Source organism: Petaurus breviceps, unplaced genomic scaffold (genome assembly GCF_028583685.1).
Source record: "Petaurus breviceps papuanus isolate PSGF00001 unplaced genomic scaffold, PetGlider_PUasm1.0 110157, whole genome shotgun sequence".
NCBI lineage: Eukaryota > Metazoa > Chordata > Mammalia > Diprotodontia > Petauridae > Petaurus > Petaurus breviceps.
Genome location: NW_027185598.1, coordinates 1 through 16,515, shown reverse-complemented (window position 1 = coordinate 16,515; position 16,515 = coordinate 1). Strand labels below are relative to the sequence as shown.

Genomic DNA, 16,515 nt, shown 5'->3' with positions numbered 1-16,515 from the left:
TCTTTCTTTCTTTCTTTCTTTCCTTTTTGGAGGGGGAAGGCAGGACAATTGGGGTTAAGCTACTTGCCCAAGGTCACAGGGCTAGTAAGTGTTAAGTGTCTGAGGTTGGATTTGAACTCAGGTCCTCCTGATTCCAGGGCTGGTGCTCTATTCACTATACCACCTAGCTGCCCCAAATGACATTAAATTTAGAAACTGTTTCTGTCATAGGAGACTTGTGTTTGAGATAGAATACTCCCTCTCCCTGCTCCCCTCTTCTCTCTCTCTCTGAAAATATTTGTTTATTTAAGTTTTGCTAAATATTTTCCTTTATTTGATCATGGTAAGGATCCTGTGACAAGGTTACCATGGGCAAAGATATCCCTACTTTACAGATCAGGTATAGAGATAGTTTTGTAGAGTTTCAAGGTATATATTGCCTGGGGTAACACAGTAAGTCAATAATAGATGACACTTATTTGGCACTTCTGTGTACAATAATGCTTTCCTCTTAGTAATTCTGGGTTAGGGTGGTCATTATTATCCAGCCCATTTTCCATGAGACACTAATTTGAACTTGTTTTCTTCTCCAGCCTACACTTATTCCCCTGCCACCCATTAGTAATCAATTTTTAGACTACAGAGACAGAAGAATGGAGGCAAGGGCCCATATGATACATAGTATAGAATATTTCTCACAATCTCTCCTTGGGGCTCTCATGGCATTCACTTTTGCTGAACAGACATCCCAGTAATTTGAGTGCTCAATGATAGAGCAGGGCACTGGATCAAAAGAGTCAATAGTCTTTTTTTAGTGGACAGGTTATCTACTTGGGCACCCATGGGGGCAATGTTGAGAGAACAGAGGAAAATTCAGGCCAGGATCCTGTGGGACACTCACCTTAAGTGGTCATTACATCATTGAAGATTCAGCAAAAGAGATGGCAGGCAAGGGAAGGATGGAACAAGCCAGGTACTAACAACAAGCTAAGTAAGCCCATTACTAACATTATCTCTTCTGATCCTCAAAACAAAACTGGGAAGTAGCTGCTGTTTTATTTTCTGTTGACAGCTGAGGGAACCAAGGCAGACAGGGTATAAAGGGTATAATTAAGTTGCCCAAGCTCACATAGCTATGAAGTGTCTAAGGCTGTATTTCAAGGCTGGTCTTCGTGACCAGAGGCCCAGTGCCCTATCCACAGTACCACCCAGCTGTTATTCTTGAAGGATGATGAGACAAGAGGGAATTTAGTAATAAAGTCTCACACACACACACACACACACACACACACACACACGTGCGCATGTGCGGCACATGAGCTAACAATCCACCATCACAAATGATAGAGAGGTTAGCAATGCAGACTGTCATTAGTTTTATTAATTAAGAAACCACTGCTCATTTTGGAGGGTGTAGTCTCACTACAGGAAAGAACTCAGGCACAAAGGCAGAGGGTTCAGAAAACCCTCTGCATCACAAGACCAGAGATCTTAAAGGTAACTGAGCAGCCTTTGGATACAAACAGAAGCAGGAACGAAACTCCATGGTCACATCCCAAGAAGCCATCATCTGGCCTCTAATAACCTTCTGAGGGGAATCCTACCACCTCTCCAGGGAGCCCCTTCCCCTCATAGACCAGGATCAATGTGAGGAAGTTTGTCCTGACGCTGTACCCCCTCTGCCCCTTTGCAGGTCCCAAGCATTGCCCGTCAGTCCTCTGCAGCCAAACACAACACAAAAGCTACACCTTCTTCCACATGATGGCCCTTCCAATATGGGAGGCAGCTCTTATTTCCCACAAGTCTTTTCTCCAGGCTCTAAAGCCTTCAGTCCTTCAGACAACCCTCCCAGGGCAAGGAGTCAAGGTCACCCAGTCCTGGCTGTCCTCTTTTGGACACTCCACTTGATCAGCATCTTCCTATGCATAGAGTCCAGAGCTGCACACAATGCCCAGACAATGTCTGACAAGGGCAGAGGACCTGGATTCTGGGTCTGACCTATTCCTGGAAGCTCTCTATGCAGGTCAAGGGGGTCAGAGCCTTTTTGCCTCTCATCTCACACTGCTGATTCCTATTCAGCTTGCAGGTCCAAAGAATCCTTGCTGTCTATGGTCTCCTGTGGAATTTTACCCAATTGTCCAGCATGTGCTGATCCTTTTAGACTCTGCCTGCCATCCAGTGTGTTAGCTACTCTCCCAGCTTTGTGTCATTCATCTCGAAGTCCTTGGAGTATACCATGTATGTGTGACTATCCAACTCACTGGCAAAAATGCCACACAGCGAAGGAAAAAAGAAGTGCGTCAGTGAAGTTTGGTTGGTTTCTTTTTAGGTATAAAAGGGAACTGAAAGAAATACAGGAAGACAAACTGCCAGGGAAATTGAAGCAACTTTTTATGTACAGAAGCAAAGTCTAGAGAGAAACACAGCCCTAGAAATGGAAGCATCTTCTTATATATGGAAGGAATGGAAACTCAAGGAGATGCAGACAAAAACACAGCCATGAAGCATTCTTTTAGGCACAGAAGGGAACAAAAGAAGTCCAGATAGATACATGGGCATTGAAAAGTTTGGTTCTGATTTTAGGTACAGAAAAAAAAATTTTAAGAAATGCAGATTGCCATAGAAATGGAAGCATCCTTTAGGTGGGGACAGGAGCAGGAGGATTTGCAGATAAAAAGAAGCCACTGAAATTAGAACATTCTTTTTAGATCCAGAAGGAAACAGAGAGAAGGCCAGATAGAAACACTGGGAGAGAAACTGATGGATTTTTTTTTACTACAGCAGGAAGTTAGGGAAGAAACAGGACCATAGAAAAGAGGCTTCCTTCCCTCACTTCCCCTACCCCCCATCTATAGAAAGGAACAGAAAGAAGTTGAGATAGAAACACTGCTGGAGAAATTGAGGCATACTTTTAGTACAGAAGGAAACAGTAGAAAGTCAAGCTAGATGAACAGTTGTAGAAATAGAGGCAGAATAGAAGCAGCCTCTTCCACCCAGCACAAGGCATCTGCTACCTCCTGCTGCCAGCCCAATCTCCCACCTGGGATGTGGAGAAGCTCAGGCCTCCCATATTCTACTGGGTTTGTTCTTTGGGAGCATAGGCACGTGCTTTCCCCTTAATAATGAACAGTCTCACAACTGGTCATAGCCTTGACACCCCAGTGATCTGGGATTATCATCTTTAAACTCCTCCAGATCATCATCCAAACACCATTCCTTATGCCCTAATCCCTCATTTCCATCCTCCTCAATCCTTACACCACAAGTTTTATCCTAACTCCACCTACCCCTTCCACTGTCCCCTCTGGAATACCTGTTCTATGGGCAACAAACTTCCCTTCACCTTAAATCTATTCCTCTGTCAGTTGTTCCATCTATTAACTCCATCCATTATCTAAAACCTGGCCCCTCTTCCCAATACTGGCTGCACTTTCCTTCGTTGTCCTTGGCCTCTTGATACTGTCAGCTGTTGGAGCCCAGAGACCCCAGAGAGGTTCCTCAGTGTTGTGCATCAATTTCATGACGTCATGCCCGCTCTGGTTCTGGATAATAGATGATACCCTCCCACTTTCCCTGCCATCAATGTAATGAAACAGGGCTCTTTGCTTGCTCCCATCCTTTTTAGCATGATGTTTTCTGTAATGTCTGAAGCCTTCAATGAGGATGACAACATCATCAAAGACAGCTGCCTCACTGATGGTAGATTATTGAACTTGAAATGGCTACAAGCAAAAGTAAAGTGGAGGGAGAGTTGGTGCATGATTTGTTTACAGATGATTCTGCATTTTATGCATCCACTGAAGCTGAGATACTGTAAAGCCAAGCACAAGCAGCTTTCCAGGGGAATGCTACTGTGAACAACTTTTAAGGTTCTGACTACATAGTATATTGAACACTCTAATAACAAATCACTGAAAAACATTCACAGAAAATCAAGGTACAGCATTCAAAATGTTACAACTTATCACAGAAAATCAAAATACAGCATTCACAACAACTTATCACAGAAAATGGCCTCATAGTTTTCACCACAGTGGTCACAAAGTTTTCAACAAAGAACAATCATTTAGTAACTCAATCATTCAATCATCCCAATCATTCAATCATCCTTAAGGAGGTTTGCCTCCTTAAGGAATACAAAGTACAATAGTCAAAGTTTTCCACTCATGGGGCACACTAAGCTATAAATCAGTCACTATTTCGTCATCAATCACTAAATATAATCATTTAGTCAATCAATCATTCAGTCAACTTAATCGATCATCCTTCATCATTCACTATTCAATCATCAGAAAATACACAGACCCTCCACCCCTAGGTCACTAGTGAATTACAATTTCTCAGTCAGTACATAGTATCTAAGCAGTCTTCTTTCAGCTTGACTTGGGGTGGTCTCTCAGATTCTCTGGATCCCCTTCCATGGTCCCAGATCCTATCTGGATTCACCAAACTGTCACCTGGGTTCAAAGGCAGACAGTTCCCAGTTCCTTGTTCAGTTCTCCATGCAGTTCCTGTCCCACATTGAAGCTTACAGCATCCAGTCCACCTTAAATCCTTCACAGTCTCTGTTCCCAGGAAGTCAAGGCTTAACAAAGCCACCAACAGGTTCATTCAAAGTACCAGCATCACAGACATGCTTCCTCAGTCTTCCAAAGCTCCAGCTGGTCCTCAGGGAATCCTCAATAGCCTCAGCAGCTCCAGCTCTGGCTGGCCCTTGGAAATGTTCAGCAGAAGTTTCAGCTGGCTCTCAGAATCAAAATCACTCCATCCTGGTTTTCAAAATCAAAATCATTCTCTCCAGCCTGGTGGGGGGGGGGGTCCCACTTCAGCCTCCGCAGTGGCAGCAGCTTCTGCCTCCATGGAGCTTGCTCCAAGATCTGACTCTCCCCCTCTGGGGCTTTTCCTCATATATACACAGTATTAGGTCCTTTCTGTTTCAGTCAACCCCTTCCTGTTACATCAGAACAGGGGTTCATACCTTCTGTTTCTTTAACAGAGGCTTGATTAATTACTAAGTATCTGTTATCTTTGCCAATACAAAGGGATCAAATTACATTACTATTACAGATACAACAAAGTATCTGGTGCTAATTTTGGTCTTAAAAATTAACACCAAGGAAACACAGGTTCTCCACCAGCCAGTACCACACCATCCATATATGGAACCATCAGTTACAGCAAATGGAGAAATTTTGAATGCTATGTACAAATTCACTTACCTTGGCAGTATACTTTTCAGAGATGTACACACAGATAATAAGGTTGATGCACGCACTGCCAGAGCTGGCTCAGTGTTTGGGAGACTCCAAAGGAAAGTGTGGGAGAGAAGAGGTATTAGACTGCCTACCAAACTGAAGGTCTACAGGGCTATTTTGCTGACCTCATCGTCTTGACAACTTGACAGTATACCAGCGCCATTCCAGGAAACTGAATTGTCTTAGGAAGATTCTGAAGATCACCTGACAAGATAAAGTACTGGACACAGGTCTTTTCTCAAGCTGAACTTCCAAGCATTCAAAGTCTACCACAGAGAGTGCAACTTCAATGGGCTGGCCATGTTGTTCAAATGCCAAACATGTTTGCCTAAAAGACTATTTTATGGAGAACTCATGCCAGCCAGATGTCCATATGGTGGTCAGAAGAAGTGATACAAGGACATTCTCAAGGTCTCTCTGAAGAATTTTGGAATTGATTCCATGACATGGGAGACACTTGAAAAGAACTGCCCAGCATGGTACACCCACATCAAAGATGGCATTGTGCTCTATCAGTGAAGCAAAATTGCAGTAGCTCAGAAGAAAAGTGAGATGCCCAAATTTAGAGACATCTCTTCTCCAAGTGTTTGTATGAACTATTTGTGCCCAACCTGTGGTAGAGCATTCTGAGCTCATGTTGGTCTGATCAGCCACAGTCAGACACTGTCCTTTGACCCTAACATAGTGATGTTATTTTGGTGTTCTTTGAGAATGAAGGACAACAACCAGCACTTTCACTCCTTCTTGGCTCCATGGTAGAAGTGGAGATAGGGAGGGGTTGGAATATTGGACATATGCTCCCCACTGCCACTTCCATTTCTCCCCCTTCCTCATCGTTCAGTAACTTCTCTTCCTTTGAGATTCATCCTATTCATATCTTCTACCTAAGCAAAATCCTGGTAGCTACTGTCTATAGAACCTGAGGTCATTCCAGTCCCTTACATGAATGAACTACAGTTGCACCCCACCTCAGCCACATACAAAGATGATCATACCCTTAATCTTGCCATCACCCAAAAACATACCATTTCTATGTTCAAGGATTCTGAAAACTCCATTATGTGACCATCATCTATTGACATTTCACCTTTCCCTCTGCCTTCTCTTACATGACCCTACTCTTCAGCTGCAACCCTTGGCCCCTCAATTCACTCCTAAGCCATCTACACCACACTAGCCACTCTCTCCTCTTCTCCCCATCTTGGTTCCTTGGTGAATCAATTAAACTCTAAACTGTCCTCCTTGAATTGCTATTATATTGCTTATTAGACAAGCCTCAACCTAGGATGGCTTACCTTTCATCACTTTCACTCCTATACATGTGCTGCTGAACAGAGGAGAAAATCTAATAGTTCTGACTGGGTCCACTACAAATTTATGCTATACAACCTCAACTGGGTCCATGGTGCTACTGGGCAATTCTATTATACCGCCCATATCAACTCTCTATCCAAGTGTCCATTGAGGCTCTTCCAAACATTGTCATTCCTCCTCAAGCTTCCATGGCCCCCCTACCACCACTTTCTCAGTGGAGAACCTTGCCTCATGTTATAAAAAAAAGTGAGGCCATTTGCTATGAACTCCTTATCCTTCCCTCTTTCTTATCTCCTGTCATCAAGGCCTTCTGCCATTCTCTCTTTTACCCTTGTCTTACAAGATAAAGTGGCCTTCCTCTTTATCATGGCTAACCTCCCAACTTGTTCATTGTTCAAGAGATCCTGTTCCATTCCTTCTCTTGCAGGAGATTGCCCCCTCTGTCATCCCTACTCTTTTATTGATTTTCAATCTCTCCCTCTCTACTGGCTCATTTCCTACTACCTACAAGCATGCCCTGAAAAAAAAAACCCTCCACTTGACCCTTTCATTGACAGTATCATCCATTATCTCTTCTGCTTTTTTAGCTAAATTCCTCCAAAAGATCATCTGCAATAGTTGCCTCCATGATCACTCCTCTGACTCTTTCCTTAACTCCTTACAGTTTAGCTCCTGACCTTATCATTCATCCCACTGACAATGCTCTCTCCCAAGGGACGGGCAGTTTTTTAGTGGCCAGTTCTCAATCTTCATTCTCTTGACCTCTCCGCAGCCTCTGCACCTGCTGGTCACTCTCTTTGTAGGTTTTTGGGACATTGTTCTCTCCTGGTTCTCCTTCTTCTTAGTATCCTTTGCTTGGATCTCCTTTCAGATCATGCCCTCTAATTGTAGATGTCCTTCAGGGTTCTATCCTGCACCCTTTTCATTCCCGCCTTTAAACAACTTCACTTGGTAAACTCATCAGCTCCCAAGGACTGAATTACCATCTCTATGCTGAAGATTCTCAAATCTTCTCTTCCAGTCCCTACCTCTCCACCTACCTCCAATCTTGTATCTCCAACTGTACTTCAGAAATCTGGAACTGGACCATCCAATAGACATCTTAAACCAGTGTGTCCAAAACAGAATTCATTATATCTCCTCCTAAATCCACTCACCCTCATCTCCCACTTCCCCTATTACTGTTGAGGGCAATACCCTCTTCCTAGTACCTCAGGCTCATGACCCAACAGTCATCCTGGACACCCCACTTTCTCTCGCCCCCCCCATACCCAAGCTATTCTCAAGGTCAGTCGATTTCACCTTCAAAACCTCTCTCAAATGCTCCCCCATCTCTCTCCTCTAATACTGCCCACCCCAACTGCTGCAGGCCCTCCTCACATCACTTGGATTGTTGCAATAGCCTGCAGATAGGTCTGTCTGCCTCAAGCCTCTCCCCACTCCGGCTTATTTTACATTCACTTAGATTATTTTCCTAAAACATAGATCCATTTAAATAACCACCACAGTTAATAAACTCCAGAGGTGGTTGCTCCTGGGGGCAAATACAAATTACTATATTTGGCATTCAAAGCATTCACTTTGATCCAATGACACTAATCTCCTGGCTGTTCCATGAACAAGACACTGAGTGTTGTATCTGTCTGTCCCCTGATCCTGGAATACTCTCCTTTCTGAGTACTGACTTCTTTTAAAGCCTTCCCCATCCCTTAACTCTATTACTTTCCCTCTGTTAATTATTTCCTGTTTATCCAATATTTAGCTCATTTAGTATTTGCTTGCTTCTCATTTCCCTCATTAGATTACAAGCCCCTTGAGGGCAGAGACTGTATTTTTAGTTTTTTTGTATTCCCAGTGTTACCACAATGCCTGGTACACATTAGGCACTTCATAAATCTTTTTTGGTTGATAACATAAGTATATTCAGATAGAAGTAGTCGTAGAAATCAGGGCATTCTTTTTAATAATAATAACTTCAAGCATCTTCAAGGTCTGTATATGAATAAGCCAGCATAAGCTTTAGACAGGTACACTGAAATTTATCCACTGAGTGTGTGATATACCCCATCAGTAAGTGATGAACAAGCTTCTCACAATTCTACAGATAACACGCATATCACCCATTAATCTCATTTGATCCTCACAACAACCCTGGGAAATGGGTGCTATTATTATTACCCCTAACAGAAAATGAACAGAAGGAAATCCTGTTAGAAACACAGTCACAGAAATTGAGGCTTTTTTAAAATATAGAAGGGAACAGAAGATAGTACAAATAGAAAGGAATGAAGTCCTGATAGAAAGACAGTTTTGAAAGATACAAGATGACAGTGTCATTTGGGTGTTGGAGGTTCTAAAGGGAAACCTTTGGCATCTTCCCTTTGAAAGCAGGAGGGGCTTAAACTCCATAGATCTCGGAGGTTATCACTAAAGGAATCTAAACAAGATATGGGAACCTAAAGGCAGCAGTAGGGACCACATACTGGTCTATGGGAAGGCCTGTGGGGTGGAAAGGAGAATCGAGGAGAGGGCCCTCAGAAAAAGGAGGTCCAAGAGATCTCAGAGGTCAGTTTCCAGTGAGGATAGGCTGAGTTCATGTCCCCCCATCAGATGGAGATCTGGACTTTCTAGCTGTAATTCTGTTGGCACTCCAAGCCACTGATTTCCAAATCCTTCCAGTAAATTTCACAAGCAGAATTAAGTACCGATAGTGTACAGATCCCAGAGCTGCAGATATGAGCTCTTGCCCTCAGGCAGCTCCTAGCCCAGACTCACACTAGAACCCAATGCAGAAGAATTCAATAATAAAACCACAATTTTCCCTGAAGATTACTCACCATGGGTGTCTGGAATCTTGGAATGCTCAGTTGAGTTTCTCAAGACTGCTGAAATCTCAGGTGTCCTACTGGGGCTCCAGATTCAAAAGCCTGAAGTCTGGGTTATAGTTTTTGATTGCTTAAATTTATTTAAACACTGCCAGTTCACAGTCCAGGTATTTTCTAAAGCATTCAGGTTCTCAGGTAGAAAGGATGGGTCACAGATGCTCAGAAACCAAGTCCCAGAATGAAGGGGACACATCCTCATACATCCGCAAGTGAGGAGTGGGGCTAAACATGTGAGGCAGGATCTCTTTCCTCTGGAGTTATAGGACAGCCTCATAACTCTCAGAATTGTTTAACCATTTCAGTTACTCCTCATTAGTAATCACAAAATGCCCCAGTTTCCAGAATAGACTTGTATAGCAGATTGCAGACCAACTCATATTAAATTAGCCAAGAGCTAGGGATTAGGGGGATCTGGTTTAAAATTAGGCCTCTGACACTTGCTTGCTATGTAACTCCATTCATCCCTCTGAACCTGTTTCTTCATTTCTAATATGGGGTCAATAATCCCCACAGTACATCTCACAGCAATATTGTGAGATGTTTGAATGGTTCTTGATACTTGTACAGCAACACTCATCACTGACTCCAGGTCAGCTGGCTTCTTTGCCCTCATCCTTACCCTCAGCCAGAAAGGGCACCCTCTATTCTGGGCATGGTAAGGTACCAATTTGTTGCTGGATTGTTTCAGTCACACCCTATTCTTGGTGACCCCATTTTAAGGTTTTCTTGGCAAAGATACTGGAATGCTTTGCCATTTCCTTCTCCAACTCATTTTGCAGATGAGAAAACTGAGGCAAACAAGGTAAAGTGACTTACCCAAAGTCACATAGTGTGAAAGGCTGGATTTGAACTCATGAAGATGAGTCTTCCTCATTCCAAGCCCAGTGCTCTATGCACGATGGCGCCACCTAGCTGCCAAAACAACAACAACAAAACAGAATCCCTATAGTTTGTGGGACACTGGGATGAGGGACCTGTGATGGACTAGAAGTCACTCCCTACTCTATCTCAATGTGAAAATATAGATTTCTGGGCAAGAAGGCTGCCAGAAGGGAAGCAGACCATCTAGCTCTTACATACATATTAAAGCAAAACTGTCAAAGTCATACCAGAATAAGCAAGGATCAAAATTATTCAAGTCAATCAAGTCAATGAGAAATTACAGTTAAGTGACTTTTTTTACTCAGAACTTTACACCAGAAACTCATGGGCAATAGGAAAGGGGGTGCCAAAGAGAGCCCACACATGAACTAGCATGTTAGAAGTTAGCAGCCTACCAGGACGTCAAAACCAATAGAGACAACTGCAGCCTCCAAAGTTCTTTTGTCCAGGGGCCAAAAGAGGACTCCCCCAAAAAATTCCCACTGAGATTTAAAAAATAGTAACGGGGGTGTGAGAGGACTGAGACAAAAGGACACAGTTTGGTGGCATTGCTGAGAAGAGGACATGCCAGGTTTAGGGGCTCGAAAGTCTCTGATTACTGCGTCCTAAAATGACAAAGGGCTCTGAAAGTCCAGCCCTCAAAATTTCCATGATCCAGGTGAATCTAATCCCAGGAAGCATATGTCAGCACAAGATCCCTAGTAAACTAGTTTGAAAGGGACAGGCTATTAGTATTGGAGATGAACCTCAGTTTCTAGAAATCAGGAATTATTGAAAGAGCTTACAGAGTTGAGCAGGTCATCACAGACATTGAAGTCCAAAGCATCTTTGATCAACAATGCCTTCTACAGGGTTCCCAGCAGGTGACTGCCCAACTTTTGATCCAAAATCTTCAACATGGCAAAGCCCCTCCTTCTGGAGGTTGCTTTGGACACCTTGGGATGGCTCTAATGGTGAGGAAGTATTCCTAGGATCCAGGTGAAATCTGCATCTTACTGCTCTTTCAAGATTCTGCTGAAAATTACCACTTCTTAGTCTAATGACAAAAAGTTGGAAGGGAGGTGGAGAGCAGATAGGGAAGAAGGAGACAGGAGATCCCTATGGTTGAGGTATTTAATCCTCCACATCACATTTTGGAATTAGACAAAGAAACTCCCAATTTCTGAGGGTCTATCCCAGAGATACTGGGAAATCTGATTATTGCCCAGAAGAAACTCCAATGGTTATCAATTCTGGGAATTAGAAGGCCATTCCAGAACTCCAGAGGGAAAAAGACTTATTAACATATAACTTATATGTATGTGTATATGTTATATGTATATATAACTTACATATGTATATACACATGTATTTTTATAAGTATACAACTCACATGTGTACATATATGCATGTATGTGTATATAACACATATCATATGTGTTGTGCGTGTTATATGTAAACTTGTAACATATGTTTAACTTTATCTGTATGACATTTGGCAATTCAATTCACTCCCCTGGACCTCAGTTTGCCCATCTGTAAAATGAGGGAGGGGCACTAGCTGATGGATAAAATGCTGTTTCCCAAAGATTGCCCCAGAAGTGGCCTCTGAGCTCCCTCCAAGGTTTACTTCCATGATCTTTGTCAGGTGTTGATAAAAAGTCAGGGCTGGAAGCTGACTTGCCTTGGGCAAAGTCTCTTTATTTCCTTTGGATCCATTTTCTACCATTTGTAAGATGAGGAAGTCAGACTAGATGGCTGGTCAGAGTCTCCTGTCCTTCTGCAGCACCAGGGCTGGGCATGCCAAAAGGGACTGTGGGATGAATTATCCCATTGGGAGGGTCAAGAGGGGCCCTTCAGAGTCATCTTGTCTAACCTCCTCCTTTCATAGCTGAGGAAACGAAGGTACAGTCACTTGTCCAGTGTCATAGAGATGTCCTAACCCATCCTCAAGGCCCAGCTCCCCAATATCTCTCATCTCACTCCCTGACAAAGGACAGACCAAGCCTCCCTTCATCCAGCTGGCTGTTTTCTGCCCTGGATCTTTGACATCCTTGATTATTCTGAATTTCCTACAAAGTGGCTACTGAACACATGCTTTGTTGTTGACAAGCCAATGTGGTCTAGTGGAAAGGGCATTGGACTAGGAGGCAGAAGGCTCGGATTCAGGGCTTAGCTCGGGCCCCAACTGACAAGTCTGACCACTGACATTAGTCTCGTCTTCACATTAGGCGTCAGTTTCCCTGGAGAGAGGCTATGGTGCAACAGGAAGACAATTAGATTCTCATCCACGTCAAGGGATGTGGGTTCAAATCCCAGTTATCCTCATCATGACTATGACCTAAACTATCTGACCTAAAGGTTCCTTTAACTGTGAAAAGAGGCGGTCTGGAGAGATGACAATAAAGTCACTTCTACTTCTGAGTCTGTGACCGACTGTGATAATCTATTTGAAGCATCATGCAAACCTTCAAGAGGGCTGGGCTCTGAACTCTTCACTTTGTATCAGCAGCTCTAGCTGGTTGGAAGTCTAGGAACATATCACTGCCTTGGCACCAAGAAACGCTGGTTGATCCCCCAGCTTAAAGGTTTCCAGCTTCCTTTTATGTGTTGTTTTTCTCCAATAGTTTATAGGATCCTTGAGGTCAGGAACTGTCTTTATAAGTTCATATGGCAGGTTATTACTGCTAAATAAATCTACCACAACACAGATATTATAGATGTAAAAACCTAGATTTTATTACACTTAAGCACAGGTTCAGGTAGTAGAAAAATAACGATACCAGGAACAGAACTTCTGGCAAAGTCTTTATAGAGAAAATTACTGTCAGAGAGAGAGAATTTTTTTTAACCAATTACAATTTTTTATGGCCTCTTAGGTAATAAAGGTCACCCAGGCCTAGGAAAAAAGGATTTTTTTCATGCTTCTTTCAATTAAGGTTGAACAAATGAAGTTAAAACAAATTAGTAAACACACTAAGTTACAGATTTAAACACTAAGTCTGCAAAATACTACATTTATAATAATACTATAGGGCTACATTTTCAAAGAGTCACAATGGCTAAATGAGAGGAAGGGATTTATTTACATGTCATTAAGATCACCAAAGGGTCAGGGGTCAGGAGAATTCTTCCAGCTAAATTCCCTTGGTAAGTTCAAATTCCCTCTTGAATTCTTACTATCATTCAATGAGTCAGGTTTTATCAAGTGAGGTCAATATTAATAGGATAAAAGCTTTAGTTGACCAAATGTTCCAGGAGCAATGCTATAATAAAACTGAATAAAAGGAAAATGTATCATCATAATGCAAACAACTATTTGCATAATAAATCTTCAAATAAGTTATAGACAGGAAAAGTAGGAGGAAATCAATAGAGGGGAAGCACTACAATTAAGAAAATCTTTCTATAGAAAGTACTTCCCCTGTCTCCCTTGGGCCTCATTCTCTCTCCAGGCAGACTGACTAGCTCCACACTTCTCCCTTCTCCTTTCTTCCCAGGGACACCTGAGAATATATAAGTAAGATGAAGCTCCATCAGCTGACTTCTGGGGAGGAGACAAAGGTGAGATGAGCCTGGAGCTTTGGATGGGGAGGGTTGGGTCCATAATGCAGACAAGATTAAGGATAAAATTGAGAGTTCTAGTATTTTTTTTGTGATTTTTCCCCTCTGGTTGGAGTTTAGAGCATGTTTAGAGCCAGAAAGCAGAAGGCATAGGTAATCACAGAGACCAACTGAGCATCAGGTCTGGTTAAAACTGGATACTCAGAGATAGGAAGGTGAGCCCTCAGCTGCAAAGCAGAAACCAGGAGCCAAGAGACACAGGGAGTATAGTTCTGCCTCTTCCCCTGACTTACTCTGTGACCCTGGGCAAGCCCTTGCCTCTCTCAGGGCCTCAGTCCCCTCACCTATATAATGAGGAAGGGAAGGAGGCAGGGAGTGATGATCTCTAAGAGTCTGATTAACATTCAGAACTGGAAAGTACATCAGAAATAACCCAAGTCAATCCCATCTCTTTAGGCTATAGATGGGTATGTTGAAGGGGAAGTGACTTGGCCAAGGACACACAGCCAGCAACTGATAAAGCCAGGAATACTTCTGTTTTCAGGTCCAGAACTTTCTGCCATCCTTCACTGCCTCCCAATGACTTGCAATGAGCAATGGCTTAAACATGAGACTCTCCTAGGGTAAGTGTTGGAGAACCTGCCAGTTCCAGGATTCATAATTGCCTCTGGGCTTTGGGTGGGGCTCTGCTGGAGTCACTTGAAGCACAAAAACATAAATTAGGCTTTAGAACTGACTAAGTTGAAAAGGAAAGAAAAAAAAGCAAACTTCCCATCTGAGAAAGAAAAGCTCCTACAGAAATGGCCTAGCACATGAGTCTGTCTACAGGGATCAGAGACCTGTTGCTGACTAGAAGTCAGCCCTTCACCCAGCAGAATCCAACCTTGTAGGACTTCTGCCCAAGATGAGTGTCTGAATGGAGGCAAAGCGTTCATCTCCCATATTCCAGGATTCTCTTCAGTAAGAATTTTCTGGTAAATAACAAGATTTGAGTTTTTGCTGAAAGCATTCTCTCACAGTCATTACTTATGTCACCCATCTGTATGAAAACTCTGGTGCTTAACAAGAGATAAACTATCACTGAAGGCTTCCCCACACTCATTGCATAAAAAAGGCTTCTCTTCAGTATGACTTGTCAGGTGCTTAACAAGGTCAGAGCTTTGAATGAAGGATTTCCCACATTCATTACACTTATAAGGCTTCTCTTCAGTGTGAATTCTCTGGTGTTTGAAAAGGTGTGAGTGTTCACTGAAGGCTTTCTCACAATGACTACATTTATATGGTTTGTCTCCAGTATGAGTCTTCTGATGCTTATTAAGATCTGACTTCTTTACAAAGGCTTTCCCACATTGATTACATTTATAAGGTTTCTCTTCGTCATGAATTCTCTGGTGATTGACAAGAGCTGACTGTTCAGTGAAGGCTTCCCCACATTGATTACATGTATAAGACTTCTCTCCAGTATGAATCTTCTGATGCACAGTAAGATTTGATCTCTGAATAAAGCCTTTTCCACACTCATTACATGTATAAGGCTTCTCTCCGGTGTGAATCTTCTGGTGTACATTAAGATTTGAGCTCCGACTAAAGGCTTTCCCACACTGCTTACATGTATATGGCTTCTCTCCAGTATGAATCCTCTGGTGACTAACAAGGACTGAATTTGTACTGAAGTCTTTCCCACATTCATTACATGTATATGGCTTCTCTCCAGTATGAGTCATCTGATGTACAAGGAGGGTTGAGCTATCAATGAAAGCTTTCCCACAATCACTGCATGTATAAGGCTTCTCTCCAGTGTGAATTCTCTGATGTCTGAAAAGGGTAGATTTTTGAGTGTAGGCTTTATGACATTTAGTACATTTATAGGGTTTTTCTCCAGTGTGACTCTCCTGATGTACATTAAGATTTGACCTCCTGAGGAAGGCTTTCCCACATTGATTACATTTATGAGGCTTCTCTCCAGTATGAGTCTTCTGGTGGTTGAAAAAAGATGAACTTTGGGTGAAGGCTTTCCCACACTGATTACATTTGTAAGGCTTCTCTCCAGTATGAATCTTCTCATGTACCTTAAGGTTTGAGCTCTGAACAAAGGCTTTTCCACACTCATTACATTTATAAGGCTTCTCTTCATTATGAATTTTCTGATGATTTAAAAGTGTTGATCTTTGAGTGAAGACTTTCCCACATTGATCACATTTATAAGCCTTCTCTCCAGTATGAATCTTTTGATGAACAATAAGATTTGAGCTCTGAACAAAGGTTTTCCCACACTCATTACATTTATAAGGCTTCTCTCCAGTATGAATTCTATGATGATTAACAAGGACTGACTTTTTACTGAAGGCTTTCCCACACTCATCACATGTATATGGCTTCTCTCCAGTATGAGTCATCTTATGGCTAATAAGGGTTGAGCTTTCATAGAAGGCTTTCTCACAGGTATCACATTTAAAAGGTTTCTCTTCAGTATGAATTTTGTGATGTTTGAAAAGAGTTGACTTTTGAGCGAAGGCTTTACCACATTTAGTACATTCATAAGGTTTGTCTCCAGTGTGATTCTTCTGATGCAAATTAAGGTTTGATCTCCTAAAGAAGGCTTTCCCACACTTGTCACATCTATAAGGTTTCTCTCCAGTATGAATTCTCTGGTGATT

At 42.5% G+C, this 16,515-nt stretch overlaps 1 protein-coding gene across 1 annotated transcript; it reads right to left on the bottom strand.

Moving 5' to 3' along the window:
* Positions 1 to 13,008: 13,008 nt before the first annotated feature.
* On the bottom strand, positions 13,009 to 16,512 carry LOC138156909 (zinc finger protein 160-like; the record flags this gene model as incomplete). The annotated part of the gene is made up of 1 exon (XM_069082403.1): positions 13,009 to 16,512. A coding segment is annotated over one exon (1,623 nt), but the record flags the coding sequence as incomplete, so codon positions are not given.
* Positions 16,513 to 16,515: the final 3 nt, after the last annotated feature.